Here is a 16,100-nt window from a genome sequence, read left to right as displayed (position 1 = left end):
ATGCTTTTCTACAATCAGTAACATGTTGGTATAAGATAAGAATTCTAAGACTGAATTGCATCTGCTTCAACAACACCATATGCTTGTGCACAGTATAAATATTTATCCAAACCTACTTCATCTTCTCATTTAAAGCTCAGTCACATGAGATTGTTAAAGTACCCTTCGGATACCTTCAATTAGCACTGAAGCATCTCCCCAGTGCTTTAAAGGGTTAGAGTCCCAGCACAAAACACTGAGGGATCTTCCCTTTCCTAAGCTTCATGGAGAGGCTTAAATGGAGGCATGTTCATTGTGCCTTATGTATACAATATAAATCCCAGTCTTCAAGCTCTCGCTAGGCGGCCTTTAGGACTTAAGAAGTTTCTCATGATGTCCAAGCTTCTCTACTTTTCCCACTATCCTGTAAAACATTGGAGATTGGCCACAGCCATAAATGGGATATTTTTTCCTGAGGGAATAATTTTTTTAAGATTGTTAGACTGGTTTATCCTGCTTGTCAAACAGTTAAGCAATCATCAGTCTTCAGGTCAGATTGGCAAGGACCATGGAGTGGGTTTTGCATTTCTCTGCAGCATGGGGTACGTTCAACCCCCCGAGAATTTCACAGTTCAAATTTCTTCCTATTGCAGCAACCAAAGGCATTGGCAGTTCCTCTGATATCACATCCTTTTGGGTTGGTTTCCTCCCCACTTGGCACCTTATAATGCTTTTAGACCTTTTTGTTACAAGCCTGTAATATTTTGTGACTGCGGCAGTATTTGGACTCTGTGGACTAATCAGAGAGTACCAATGTTCCTTTGATTGCAGGGAGACTGGGCTGGATGACCTCGATGGACCTGACAGCAATCTGCTCCACAAAAACAGTGGCTACTTAGTTAACACTTGAGATTTGGCTCTTATTCTGCTAGTGAAATCATTTGAGAACGCAGACCTGAAATAATCATTTGTGAATGTAGAAGACGTTCGCACGGGCAGAAAATTTATGGGGCTGACCTCCTCCCTGTGCCTGCTTTTAAAGGTCAGAAGGAGAGCAGAACCATGCTGAAATGATCCTGGCTGTATATCGTAATCCCCAAGCAGAGCTCAAAACAGGAGGGGTTGGTACCAGTGACCATACGTGGTCCCCCAAACTCCCTGCTAACTGAAATGAAGAAGAACTAGAATAGGGTAGAAAAGCTTGAGTGGCCGTTGGCAACTTGTACGATACAAAGACCTTAGGTGTCACAGCTATAAGTACTAATTTGCTCATAATCAGTTTAAGGAGACAGATACTCTTTAGCATTCTGCAAAGGTTAGAGCTGGGCACTGGTTTCTCCAGCCAAAGGGAAGAAGAGATAATTAGCAAAATGAGTGATTAATTTGTCTCTTTCACAAGCCTCACACTAAGGTAGGTCTGCTCGTTTTGTCACACTTTGTTGCAGTGATGTCACACTAAATAACGTGCGATGCATAATTTAAGTCACTAGTTTGAAGTCCAGTTGTGTAACTTTTCAAAGAATACTTGTACCTCAGAACCAGAAATTAACTTACAGAATAAAACACTGAAAAAAGGGAGAAAAGAGTTTTCCTGACAACAACTGGCAATATTTAGCAGTGTCATCCACAGAGACCTGAATTTTGCAGCCAGTCAATACTGAATATTAAAGCAACCTGGGAACTTCAAAATGCTGCTGTTCCTGTCTTCCACTGCTGACGACAGCAGACAGCAAAACAGAGCTGCAAATAACTTAGAAGTATGCATTGCAACACTGACTCCTTTCATAGCCCTGCGTCGCCTCCAGCTCCCACTTGTTCATGCGCTTACAGCAACCACGTTCTTCACAACGCTGTCACAGGCAACCGCACTTCAAAAAATCAGGTCTAAAAATACTTTAATAAGCCTAATTGACAAGATATTTATTAAATTATTTGCTCAGCTTCATACTTGAAACCTCGGATTGTAAATGGTAATCCTATTTACCGGCCCCAGAAGAGGTATCAAGATTTAAAGCCAAAACCATTACACCCTCTCACACCTCTTCAGCAGACCATGCTAGTAGGGATTTTCTCAGTATTAAATTGTCCGAAAATTCCCCCAGAAGAGGACGTCACGTAGAACGAGATGGCAAGTGCTGCCACGCAGAGGTGCACGTGTGTGACGGAGACCCGTGCATCCCAGCCGCCCCGCGCCGTGCCCACCACACAGCTGCTGTGTGTGGTCAGAGCTCCGTCCCAAGCTCATTGAGATTTCTACCGAGACTCCCAATTCACAGCGCTTTGGAGCAGGCCAGGAACCCAGCCAAGGTCAGGCTGAAAGCAAGACACCACAAAGTCCTTCAGGTATGTTGAGCCTGTAATGTTTACTGCTTTATATAAAACACGGTAGAGTTTTAAGTGCACAATGTGAGGTCCTACAATGAGATTGTAGGCAGCAGTCCTCTCTCAACAATTTGTCCAGCGTAATGCAAAGACAGGAATACAATGCTCTCCAAGAGAGGTAAGTGCAAAATCACAAGCTTTACAAATAAAGACACTTCCAAAAACAATTACACTGGATGCATCTCCTTAGGAGGAAAAACCCTGCTGCTACTGCCAAGAACTCTTCTACAAACTGCAACACCAAGTCTTGGCTCTTCTTCAAATTCTTGCCCTTTACATCATAGCCAACTTTCCTTGTTAGCGCTTCTTTGGTGTAGCGCTCAGAGCAACACTGGCAGACAAAAGCCTCTTGCACCGGCCCACCAGGAGTTACCGTGCCCAATAGACTATTTTCAAAGTGCCCCTCCTGCAGCTTCCACACAGGGGAAGGTTTATTTTCAAGGAGCTGTCATCTAAAGCCTGTCATACGATTCCTTTACATTTGCCAGATTGAAGAGTTCTGTAAACAGATGGATTAAGTGACATAGATTTTTAAAAATTTCAAATACTGCACTATAATTTACATACCTATTGCCATGGGAACACCTCAACAAAACCCCTTATTTTCAAAGAAACCTGGCATTTCTTCACCAGGGGCTAAAGGTATTCAGCGTTTCTGAAAATGGAATGCCAACTTTGGTGTCTAAACGGGGACTCTACTAATATATGTGCAATCCTGCTCTGAAAAGCAATTTTATATAAAGATAGCACCTTTGCAAATTATCAGATCTGTCCTTTGTGCAAATTTAGGGCTGTATATCCCAGTTTTACTGTCTAAAATACTGTTTGCTCCCCTCAGGACAGCAGACTATTTTACATTCTCATGTCTTGACTGGTTCAGGTAAACCTCTGTAACCCCATCAGAGCACATGAGCACGTGGAGAGCACAAATGGAAGACACAGGGACATAATTTCTTACATAAAACCTGTTTCAGAGGTGAAACATGAAAGAACCCAGCTTAACTGAAACGTCCCAGTGTGTAGTTGCAGGGCTGTCAGCATGAAACCAAAAATAAAAACAAACCAAAGGCCCACCATATTCAGCTTTAAGCTGCTGTGTTCAGAAGTGAAATCTCTAAGATTATACATACGACACCACAGTGTTATTTTTACAAGTCAGGTTTCAGCATAGATCTACTTCATTGCTAGCTGCTACATTCAGAGGATAAAAGATGCTGTAAAGGACGAAACTCCCAAGTTCAGGATCTAGAACATGCACAAAAATAAATTCATTATTTTTAAATTTCAGGCCTTTGAAGTTTAGGCAGGATTACTTTTCGAAAATGATACTCTTCATATGAAAATTTTAACTGTGTATTATATTTAGGTATTGTGTAAAACATATAAAAAACGCCAGCTCCCTCAGGAATCAAGCCATTTGCCAGCAGGATGTGTCAGGGTGCTGCCTGCACCAACAGGCTCTGCAGCTGCCATTCCCCTTCCCAGGGGTTTGCCTGCCCGTACTCAGAAAAAGTAAATGCTTCAAAGACAGTACATTCTTACAAGTTTCATGAAAAAAACCCAGAAGCCAGAGGGAAGAAACTGCTGTAGCGCATTTGCTAAGGAGGGTGCCACGGCAGGTCTGGCATCGCGTGATGGGCAGGATGCTCATCTCCGGAGTCGTGGCAGCGCACACGGCCTCCAGCTTGGTGGGTGTGAATATACGGGCGAGAGACAGCTGGGGTGAGTGTGATGGCAAAGGGAAATAACTTAGAAGGCAGGACAAAATTCGCAGCAAACTAGGCTGCACGTGGAATACTTCTGAAACCTTCATTTGTGTTGTTAGCATACGATAAAACATGACATAAGCTGACCATTTAATCTTTGTGTCTGGCCCAGCCTGGACACCGGAGTATGTGTAGCAGTTTCCCTTTCTTGCTTTTATCTGTACTTGGCATAATGCTTTGCTTTTATTTGTCCCACTGTACAAGAGAGTGAGTAATTCACAGATATATGTAGGATGTGATCCAAACCCACAGGTAAGTCAGTGGGCTCTGCATTAGCAGTACAAAAGCCTTCACGTGGAATTTGTATTTATTCAATCTTAAAGCATGTATGAAAGTATTTAAACTCTTTATGAAATATGAAAGTATTGTACATTCCTCTTTCCAAAATGTCTTGAATCTTAACTGCTTTACAGTGAACAACGGGCTATGCTAGCTTCACTTTGAACCGGTATGTCTGACTTTGCCTCTTCCTATTGTCCTTCCAAGTCCTCTTTGGTGGACTTGGCAGTGCTACGTTAACAGTTGGACTCAATGATTTTAAAGGTCTTTTCCAACCTAAACAATTCTATGACTTCTATGACTTCTGTATAGGCAAAGTCCAGAAGCTGCATACCAACAACCACATAAATTGCAAAGTCAGGAGGAGGGAGGCTAAAATTGTGCAGAGTTGGAAAAAGGTGAAAATAAAAAAAAAAACCTACCCCCAAACCCACAAAAAAAACCAATCACCAAAACCAGCCAACCAACCAACCAACAAAAAAAAAAAAACACCAAAAAAGGGAAAAGCTCAAGAAAGCAACTTGGAAAAGATAAATGAGTTTCATGTGAAAAAGGGACTTGAAGAATCTCAAGGACAGAAGAAAAGAAACAGGAGGGGGGTGAAAGGCAGCAGAATTCACTGCCTGAAACTGAGACAATGATCCTCAACCAAGAGGAGCCAAAAGCACCTCTCCCTCCCCAAGTACAGACAGCCTAAGACCTTCACTGAGCAGCACAAATACCCCCGGTAAATCATCCCGTTTTGAAAACCCACCTTCATCCCAGCCGCAGCTGCCGGCCCACTGGGGTCCACAGCCTGGATGTGGCAGGGCTTGCTCCCCCGCACCACAAAGCCCCAGCCCACCGCGTCACCGACGATCTGGAAAGAGAAAAGAAGGACAGGCTCACCTTCGGGCAGCTCGGTGAAGTTCAAGGGAGTAACATCTAAATGGTTCAAGACATAGTTTCAACATCTCTGTACTTCCAACATATAGGAAAGGATGTTGTGTACAGGCTGCTGTATCACTCATGGGAAAGGCTCTATCCAAATGATTCCTCTTGCTTTTAATGAACTTTTTTTGGTTGAACTAGGAGGCTGTAAAAAGCAAGGCTTCCAATGAATAGGTTCAAAAATGTCTTTACAGAAAGGCTTTCTCTAACAGTGAATATGAATCAAAATTTCTGTCCCATCATAGTCTAGAAAGACCTAAGTAGAAAACTTCAGTTTGAGTAGGTAGTCAACTCCTGCAGCGCACGTATTAACAGAAGCACAAAGTCTAGATGAGTTTGTATAATACAAATGTTATTGGCTTTATGCAATTTTACACTCCATTTAAGTCAGCAGTACTACATTGGCATAAAGACAGGATAAACAAGGGCAGAATCAGACCTGAAATGTGTGGAAGTACTGATAACAGAGTTTGGGATTTTAAAGTACAAACCTTAGCAAATGCTCTTAGCAAACCTTAACTCTAATTATCCCATCAGAAAATGTCTGTTTGGATTACCTTACACATACAACACACAGAAAATGAAGAAAAATACTGGAGGCATACCGTGAAAGTTTTTCTTACGTATGGGGCTCCAGGCATCAAGAGCTCATCGGCAGTCACGGGTCTCTTTAATACTGTGGAGGTACATAAATGGATATTCAATATAAGCATTCCTCTAGAGTTTTACCTAATAAATAAGATACAGTGTTGGGATACAACATCTTTTTGGTCCCACTTCACATACACTCTTTCAGTTCTTGCAGACTTGCTTGAAAGTAGTAAAAGAGCCAAGGAAAAGACTGCAGAATAACTCTGAGTACAAATGATGAGATCTTTGGAAAATCAGGGCGTTTAGCCAACAGACTTTGTTGTCTGCAATCAAGATCCACTAAACACTAGCACAAACATCAGAAATGGTGGTTCCCATGTCCAGTGTTGAAACAAGTGACCGACCTTACTGGCACGGAGCAACTTTTCTTCCCGGCTCGCTCTGTGCATGTTGGGTGCTCTCTGCTATTTCATCTGAATCAGGTTTGAATCACAGAATTAAGTAATAAGAAAATTCTGCTTGAGTCAGGAATTATCTCAACAAAGAGATTTCTGAAATTGTAGGCACAGACATCTAACGCCATCTTATCCAGGGACAGCCTAGGTAATCTATAGCTGGCTGGGATTTTACATGAAAGGAAATACCAGTGAGTTTCTGCAGGTTATTCCCCATTGCCTCGCTATGTAATGGGGTAATTTTCCCCTGAACAAAGTAAATGTAAAGTTCTGCCAAATCAAATCGATACTGTTCAGCATACTAGTTTTTATCTGTCTATAAATGCTTCACAAGATGGAGGACAATGGGTAGATATATGTTGTTCAACATATTTGCCTGCATCACCTCTAAAATTACAGCTGCTTTTCTTTTAGTGATGAATAATTTTGATGATGTCTGCCTCTTCAGTCACAGGTGGAAGATAAAATTTCCCACAGATGGTATTCGAAGACATTAATGAGTTTCTTAATGACATTTATGGGAGCAGGGAGAATTCTAGCATACAAACCGATATGAATTTTTTTTCTTTCCCATGGATTTTGACAAACTGTCATGTAGCCAGCATTACACTTTGCAGAGCATGCCTGGTCAACGTAAAAAAACTTGAATGATTATGTTCATTCGACAAGTCAGAATCAGGTAAATCATCCATGCAGGACTCCCTTGCATGCTTCCCTTCATTATACCTCCAGAAATTTTTTTTGTTTGATGATTTCTACATGACTGGTCAAGTCATGACCTGGGTTTTTTTTAAGTGTTTGCCTGCAAGAGAACAATATACCTCTGCCTTGTGTTTATTAGCGTGCAGTTCAGCGACATGCTCTGGTTCTGGATAGCAGGAAACTATTTGTGAAAAAAAAAGCACTTTATAGTCCAGCAGAGGGTTAAGAATTCCTCCATAACATTTACATCTGACAGCCTTATGTTAACCTCTGTGAGATGACGTGTGGATCTGTATTGTGCTACGGGAGAAATTACCCTACGTTGCCCGTAATCGTATAATTCTTAAAAATAAATCTGTTTATAAGTCTGTTGCTGTCTTCTTTCAAATATGAGTCTGTTAAAGCTATTCAGAGTTTGCAAACTAGTCCTAAGGGAGAATTTCTTTTAAAAAATTAAGAATTTATGCAAGGGCAACATCAGCCTACCCTTTTTCTTCCAGTGTTGTGTAATCACCTGCATTAAAATAAACTTGTTCTCACTACTCATGGGTTGACACCTCGTATATAATCAGAACCATAAATGAATGGAATAATCAGCATACTTCAGATAACATACACATTTATAGGCAGCGCATGAATGCTGCTTTATCTGTCCCAGAAAATTTTCCAGGATGTAATTATTGATGTACTGGTTCCAAAGAGCTCACCATACAAAATCTATCCGAGCGTTTCTGGGAAGTGTACCTGAGAGATATTCTGCCAAAACATGATAATGTGGCACTCTTCATATAGGGGCAAACACATTGCATATAGGGGCAAACACATTGCGTATAGGGGCAAACACACCGGAAGGTGGTGCTGAACGCCCAACAGCAGCGCGCTCCAAGGGCGCAAGGACCACCAGCACCGCGAGCACTCCCCCAGGCTGGAGAGCTGGTCTGGTGTAGGGCGTTATGGCTTCTGCAGTCAGACTGAGTCCTTCAAATTATTTTAATTTAGAACCTCATACTGAATTCCCAGCAGAGCCTAAGGAGAGGGAAGGAAATGTGCTAAAAGGAGCAAGAAGGAAAATGTCCCCATAACTATGCCTTTCTTTCTGATGGCCACTCTGCACAGCAGGAATGAAATGCACTTTAGCTCACTCATCTCCAGAGCAAATTGTCAATGTTTTGAACAGCATTCATATAGTGCTTGAGGCACTCTCCTGTAATCACTTCAAATGCCAGCATCCCTTTGAAAGCAAAGCTTACACATATCCACTGAAGCCTTCCCCCGTTGCACAACGCTCCCCAGACTGTCGGCAGAGACCCGGTAAATTTGAAATAATAAGGAGCACAAAGGTCACCAGGGACTTCGCTTTGAAATTCAGGGCTGTTTCTGAGGAAAATGGAAAGGCTGAAACAATATCTACCCTGGTCTCTTTTCCCCTTCCCAGATGTGCAGTAAGAAACAATTTTAAGTGAACTGTGGAAGAATGGGTGTGTTTAACCTTCCGGCGTGGGATAGGAAATCCTTTCAAAAGGAAGATAAGCTTCAACACTACTTTTACCTTCCTAAACAGACCGGTGTGAGACCTAAACAAACAAAAATGTTGAAATTGTCCCTGGCAGGCTGGAACAATGCTGCCTCTTTTTTTAGAGGCTGCTGTTTTCCAAGTTGTGTTCTTTCACAACTGTGTTAACTCAAGCGGCCACTGGATAGTTAAACTCTCCTCTGACTTGCACCAAAGGAATGTCTCTAGGAGGAGATTTGAATTGGTTCAGAGCTTGGCAATGAAGAGGCAAATCTGGGTCTCTGACTGCCTGTCCTCCTAAGAGATAAACTGCAGCTTAAACCACAATTATGGGCTTGATGCAGAGATTATTGGAGGCAGACGTCTGGCTTGTGTTCAGCAGGACTTCAGGCTACAGGATGATAATAGTCCCTTCTGGCCTACAAAACCTGTGACGCTGTGAATTTTTAATGTATCCTTGAAAAGACAAACTTAGACACAATGCTAGGCATTCTTCATGTCGCCTTCTCCCCAAACAGATGTCTGCGCCCTGGCTCCTGTGCATCATAAGCGATGCTGGTGCTCACCGGATTTGGGGTTGCAGAGCACGGGGGGACTGCTGCTGAGCGTTGGGCTACTGCTGAAGTACCCGCTGCTGCCACAGCTACTCATGCTGCTCCTCCGTACCGCCGACACGATCTTTATCTCCTTGGTGGGGCTCACTACAAACAGAGAGAAAATACAGAGAGAAAGGGAACTGGTATCAACTATTAGACCCATTTCCCTGGTTTCTTTAAAACAATAGCAATACGCCATGCTTTCGCTGACAACACTGGGAAGGGGTTAGCATGCTCTACATAGTTAGAAGAGTCACCGCATGAGTATGACGTACTCATGTATATTGTAGCTAACACGAGGGCTGAACTGCGCCCATTGCAGTGTCTTCTAGGAGGCATCTCAATATAGGGAAATAATTTCTTCCATTTTTTCTTCTACTTCCCGTTTATTCTTTCAGTTCCTGCTAGATATTGCTGTACAGCAAATGCTGCAGGACCCCCTCCCCTCACTTCTACTCTTCTCGAAAACTCCACATAGAATGTGTAACTAATTACTCTGGGCTTGGAGGGATTTTAACCAGTTCTGTTTGTTCATGGACACTGATTTTTGATCAGCATCTGACATGCTATTGATACAGGTGCACAACCACCCCAGGGAGCTAAAGATTTGGTAAATCAAGTGAATGGACAATCCCTGTGAACAGGGATACACAATACCCTGCCCTGCTTTTTTCAGATAAACACTGAAACTCCTTGGCCAAAAAAGGATTGTTTAACATCCCATGGAGTCTCCCTACAGACGGCAGTACAGTTGATGCGTCACCTGAGAGAAAACTGGTGTGTTTTCTGTTGTCATGGTTCTGCTTGCGCAGGCAAAACGGGCTGTCATGGCTTTCTGGCATCAAGCGAGATCTCTCAGTGAGGAGCTCCATTAATCGCCTCCGCCGGCGGAAATTCATTCTGCACTGGTAGAGCAAGTTGCTGTCCATAAAATGGTGCTTGTTGGACACTGGAAAAAGAAATGGATAGAAAGTCTAGGCCTGGTAGGACTGAAATCAGAGTATACCTATCTGCAACGTGTGCACTGCACACCTTGGTGTAAGGAAGCAACACCCGGAGCTCGCCCCACTGCAGATTCAGAAAAAGGAGGAAGGTGGTCAGCTTCAAGTGGGTAGCTTCAATATAAACGCTCTTATAGCGTCTATAACAACACAGGAACTGTAGTGGTCATTGCTGAGAGGAATCTTTTACAGTACCTTGATGAATGACAAGCACTTCTTTTTGTCAAGTGGAAATGGAAGTACTTTATCTTTCCGTGACAGGTTGCATAATGGTCCACCTCCACGCGTGCTCCCTCTGTATGCTGTTTGGTGCTGCCGGTCTCTACAGACCAGACTTAGCTCCTTACATCGAGTTTTTTGTAAATTCATCAGTCTAGGGCAGCCCCTGGGAGCTCTGATTGACTACCTCGTTCAGAGCCACAGGGCAGCAGAGAATCGAGACCTGTGTATTTCCTCTGTCTTGTTCACCACAGACACCATGTCCCAGACACTTCCTGCAGGCCACTTCCTCCCCTTCGCACAGGTTTGGGAACAGGCACCCGGCCAATAATCATTTCTTACGTAACGAACAGAAGTCTTAATTACAACCTGTTTTGATACTGAGAGAAAAATCCCAGGACGCTGGTGTCAGAGCAAGGGCGCCAAGCCCACCCGCAGACTGCAGCATCGCCGTAACGTCTGCGTGTTTGCTGCCACTGATGCTGCACCTTAATAGCGATGAAAAATGCAGCAGTTGGATGGAGTTCTGTGCCAGGTCCCAAAAGTGCTCTGACTCCTTCAGGGCTTGATCACAGAAAAGCCCGCTGCAGTACTCCCTGCATTAGTACCGCAGCATCTTAAATAGCTGCAGTGGATGTTTTGGCTGCATTTTCTCCATCTTCATCTAGCTCCCGTGATCATGTTCCACAGAAATGATTTCCCACCGTTGACCTTTTCCATGAAGGATCTAGATTCTGGATTTACCTAGTTTATAAATTGCATTTCTTCCAATATCGAATCATAAGAACTGGTGGGTTATACATATTTATATGTAAATTGTAAACAACAACAGAGATATGCACTCAGTCATCAGCCAAGTCTTGTGCTTCATTTGGCCTCAACCTCCTACCACAGACACCGAACTTTTGCCTTGCTCTTGGCTCTGCCTGGCACGTGGGGTCCAAAAGCAGCAGAGCCCAAGGTGCTAAACCAGATCCAGAGCCTGGAGCCCTGCTGGCCCCCTCTCCGTTCATCCTCATCCCCAACACCCTCTTTCTTGCTCTCATCCCTTCTTAACACCTCCGTGTGTCTCAGATTGCTCTCCATGAGCCCCACAGAAGTACACCACATATATGATAGCCTTGCAAAAAAGGCTGTATTTAGACATAAATTTCCAGTATGTCATTTGATGCTTGTGAGCTGAAGGAATAGCCTCAAAGAGGAAAAAGCCCCGTCACCTTCTCCAAGAGCTGGTGGACTCAGAGAGAATATTCATACCAGGGATGTCAAGTCACCCAGACGATAAAGAAGACACCAGTCCTAGCCTTGGTCCTCAGGGCACAGGCCTCCCTACGGATACAGAAACTGCCATATGGGGTCAGACCATATGTCCGTCTTGCAAAGAAGCATGTCTCTTGCCTGCCTGGGCCACTGTCAGAGAGGGGACACTGCCTGTACAAATGGACTTTTGCCTTTGGAACACAAGGAATAACCAGGACACAGGAGCTTTCTGAACTGCACGTGCTTGTGCCCAAGCTGCCACGCAGACTGGCTGCCCCAGAGTCCCGCAGCATGGCGTAGGCTGTAGGGCATTTCTTAAGAGTTTTGAAAAAGGTAGAGTTTTGAAACTCTACCTTTTTTCATGAATAAAGCAGAAAGGTGTTGTCAGTCAGCCAAACTGCGAAGTTTCAAGTACCATCTACCCAAAAGACCCCTGTTACCTAGATGATTGCCTGGTTCTGTTGAAGAGCTTTGGAAGAGCCAGTGCCACTTGGCTTTTCTCTGCTTCATTTTGGTGCTGAACCTGTTGTTTCCTCAAATCAGCCGTACGCATCCTCCATGAGCAAAATGGCTTTGCTAAGTCAAATTTAGCATTGCAAGCAATTCATTACTGTGTTTTGACATGTTAATTATTGCAGGCACACACTGCTGCTGTGCTCATCATTTTGGACACATATAGTATGCAATACTATTAAACAACACTTACTAATGATCACTATTTTTGAAGAACGGAAATAGAGGAGGAGAGATTTGGAGACTTGCCTACATCCCCCAAAGGATTCGCTGTCAGAGGCAGAGTTAATACGTAGGTGTTCACAGCTACCAGTCTCATTTTCAGACCACTGACACAATAAGTAAAAGTAGCAATATCTAGCAATAGCCTACCACATTGTTAGAACAACCTGATGCAAATACAAAAACCTTCCTTTTCTTTTTTTATGCCATCTTAAAGAGTTCCCTGAAACTTAAAAAGACAAGCTCTACTTATCCAGCACACTACCAGGATTCACAACGTTAAGTGAAAGAGGGCCCCACAAATACTCACTTGGAAGTAGAGTTACTGTTGCCAACCATTTGCAATATAACAAATATCAGTATGGCTTCTGATTCAAGTTAAATATTATGGCATTACAGTTCTTAAGTAAAACTACTCTGTTCTGTTTGTGTCATTAACTGAAGTGCTCTGCCAGTCTTCAGAAATTATGATAACCAGAGATCAACACACACTCGTGTTGCTGACATGGTAAAGCACTCTGAAATTCTAGAATAATCATTGACCATGAAACTACATAATACAAACTTTTTTACGTCAAGATACTGAACATATTTTAGAATAACAATACTTGTTTTGACTGAAGTATTGTACCATTATATACTTAAAATAGCGAAGCTTAGGTCTTACGTTGAAGTAATTCATCCCTGCTGTAACTGTTTTAGTCCATGGAAGGGTGAATTTTTATACAACAAATGAATACAAGTGGAAAAGGTAAGACCAATGACTATATGTCGTTGAATATTTGTATATGACTTACACAACAAAGGGTTTGTAGCCAGAATGTTTATGACAAGTAGTATTAGTACAGAATCTGGAGTGCTCATTGACTTTCATAGTTTAATTCCTCATTTCTACTGATAGTTCACATGTCATGCAAGAGTGTTAGAATAACAGCGTGCATCCTCAGTTTGAGCAAATAAGGTATTTGTAACACCATGTAACTTTTTGCATATTCCTTGACTAAAAGGTAATATTTATGTACATTTAAGGAGAAGCTCAAAAAATAAACAGGAGTAGTTAGCTCAAACCACCTCCTTGAACATACATCATCAAATAAATATCTCACCAAAATTATTGGTGTGCCCCATGGGGCTTTTTTTTTTTCTGAATGATCAACTTTCTGACATATTTGTGATTTGGGATGAAATGTCCATGCCGGGACTCTGCCTAAGGGTGAGTGTATCTGGAATGGTGTGGACAAAAAGGGATTTCCACACCACGGATCAGAAGGAGGAGGTTGAGGAGGGGGAAGCAGACACCGGTGCAGGCTGTCCCTGAAGCTCTCCTCAGGTGCAGTGGCTGACTTTCAGCGTTACCCAGGAGGAGCTACACATGCCCTTGTCCTTGATAAACCACAACTATGTGAATGCCGGATGCAGAGCACGCACAGAAGGTTGTTTTTGTTACGCTTGGTACATGCCGGGTGAGAGGTACCAGCGCAGGCACGGGTGCTCAGCTCAGCTGCTTTAACAGTCTGTGTTTTGCTGCAATCAGCAGGGAAAAGTGGGAGTGAAAAACTTTCCCAAACTGATTGCAGAATGCTGAGAGGACTGCACAGACTTGCTCGGGAGGGATTTCTTTAAAGGTAATTTAGAGGTTGTTCCCTCGAGCTAATGTGGAGCGTTGACTCAGAGGCAGCAGCAGATAAACTCGTGGTGCCCAACAAGGTTCCTGCTCCAGGTATCTGTCCCTCTCGTGGAAGCTGCTGCCTCCAGATAGGGATTGACTTAACTACTCCCAAATTAGTTCACTGCCCTTCATAATGCAGCACAGAAAACCAAACAGGCACCCATTTCAGTTTGTCTTAAATTGTCAAGCCATGGCTGATGAAGATCAGGACCTGTATTTGTACACGAGGGTGACGTAAAGAGCAAGGTGGGGTGACTTCGTGGGGTTTTCGTTCCAATTCAATTCACCAGTGCTCATGTGGCAACATGTTCATGTTACAATGTGCATGTTACGAAACAGAAGGAAACTGTATCAAAGAGAGTAAAGAAAATATATGGTGACTGGCAACCTCCAAAATCATAAAAGTGCACAAGAGCATTTGTGGTCTGGGAGGGAAAGGCACCAACAGTAATTCACAGTCACCAATGTCAAACTTTGGAGGTACGGTTACAACCCACCAGTCTAATCTCCCACACGGGCCACAAAATTTCTCCCAGAAACAGGATTAAAAAGCTATCTTTTAATCTCACAAAACTATAGTTTAATCTTACTTTAAAGGAGCCTGTAATGACCACTTCACTCTTCCCCTTACGAGCCGTTCAAGCCTTCAGTTACTTTCCCTGCCAGGCAATAAGGTTTAACCCAAGGCTGAATTTGTTTAACTTCAGCTGCTAATCCCTGGACTTTGTCACACCTTCATCAGAAAGTTACGTAAGAACTGGTCAGAAATCTTTGTAAAGAAGTCTGTGAAGCCGTGAAGCCAACTCTCAAACACCTCTTCGATCAGCTGAATAAATAACACCCCTTAAGTTCTGACTTGTTTTTTTAGCCGTCCTCAAGTCCTCTTCAGACTTTCTTGATCCTTCCTAAAATCCAGCTATCAGAACTGCATGCTCACAGTTACAACCTCACGCCCCTTCCGTTACTTGCTGTCCTCCTTTTTGAGCATCTCAGGCTCACAGGAACAGCTAATACAGCTGTACTGCACGAAAAGCATAAGCTGGGAACAATTTGTGCCCTGTACATCCTCCTTTCCCTGCACAGCGTTGCTTCACACCACCGAGCGGAGCTTGTTTTCTCATTTCCTAGATGTACTGCCTTCTAGTTATACCATTAGTTATATGAAAACACATCTCTTTTTGGGTAATGACCATTTAATTAATAGAGTTCAATTATTTGTTTACTGTCTCGTCTACCCCTAGAGTTTGCAAACTTAATTGGCAAGGATTTTACATGGTTATTCCCCATGTACATTACTGTTAAGAAGAGAAATATCAGATTATTTATTTTGGCATTTCTCTGATTGGGAACACCTAATGTTGGAGCTTTAGTGGTTCTTGTGCCTGGCTGCCTCACAGTTTCTGTCCAGATACATAAAATATAAATTACAACGTCCATGCAAATCTTCTTTCAGCTTCTGATTCTGACATAAAATCCTGGGATCTGCATGGGGCTCAAACAGCCTTCTCTTTTCTTCTTTTGCAAGGAGGCCGATGCACAGCAGAGATAGAAATACTAGCTTTACATTGATTTCATAGAACTGAGGAGGCTTTAGAAAGTACAAAAGCCTATTTTAATAAATGGTGTGACTCATGCCTTAAAAATCAGGCCATTTTCATAACTGGCTTTTCCCCCAGATCCCTCCCACAACTTCAATTCCCCATGAATTCAGCGCTGATAGTCTGTGTACATCTCCACTGCGGTGATTAAAGCTTTCTACCAGCCAAAAGCTGCAGTCCCCGGTAGGCCACATCCAGCGATGCATTGCGCCTGCTCCGCACGTCCCCAAAACACGACGCTGTCACCAAGCGAGCACGTGGCTGGAGCCGGGGAACGGCTGCTCCGTGTCGAGGGAGCGGTGGGAAAGAGATCAAAGTTCCCCGAGGAGCCGGACGAGCAGCTTCAAAGAGAGCAGAGGACATGCTGAAGTGTGTGCTTGTTTGTTTGTGTGAGCATGTGCTTGTGCTGGCGTTAAGAGGAAGAG

General features: G+C 43.2%; 1 protein-coding gene across 5 annotated transcripts in view; it reads right to left on the bottom strand.

The window, feature by feature from the left end:
- Nucleotides 1-16,100, bottom strand: part of DEPTOR (DEP domain containing MTOR interacting protein) — an 86,797-nt gene that overhangs the window by 20,968 nt on the left and 49,729 nt on the right. For 3 of the 5 annotated variants that reach the window (XM_075495186.1, XM_075495187.1, XM_075495188.1), the window contains 4 exons: nt 9,957-10,142; nt 9,164-9,298; nt 5,942-6,012; nt 5,161-5,265 (listed from right to left, as the gene is read on the bottom strand). In XM_075495186.1, the coding sequence (XP_075351301.1) occupies nt 5,161-5,265; nt 5,942-6,012; nt 9,164-9,298; nt 9,957-10,142 (497 nt within the window). Of the gene's footprint in view, nt 1-5,160; nt 5,266-5,294; nt 5,482-5,941; nt 6,013-9,163; nt 9,299-9,956; nt 10,143-16,100 lie in introns of all 5 variants that reach the window. The other 2 variants (XM_075495190.1, XM_075495189.1) reach the window with 2 other exon arrangements.

The sequence above is a fragment of the Mycteria americana genome, chromosome 2 (genome assembly GCF_035582795.1).
Source record: "Mycteria americana isolate JAX WOST 10 ecotype Jacksonville Zoo and Gardens chromosome 2, USCA_MyAme_1.0, whole genome shotgun sequence".
NCBI lineage: Eukaryota > Metazoa > Chordata > Aves > Ciconiiformes > Ciconiidae > Mycteria > Mycteria americana.
This window is presented reverse-complemented; position numbering and strand designations above follow the sequence as displayed.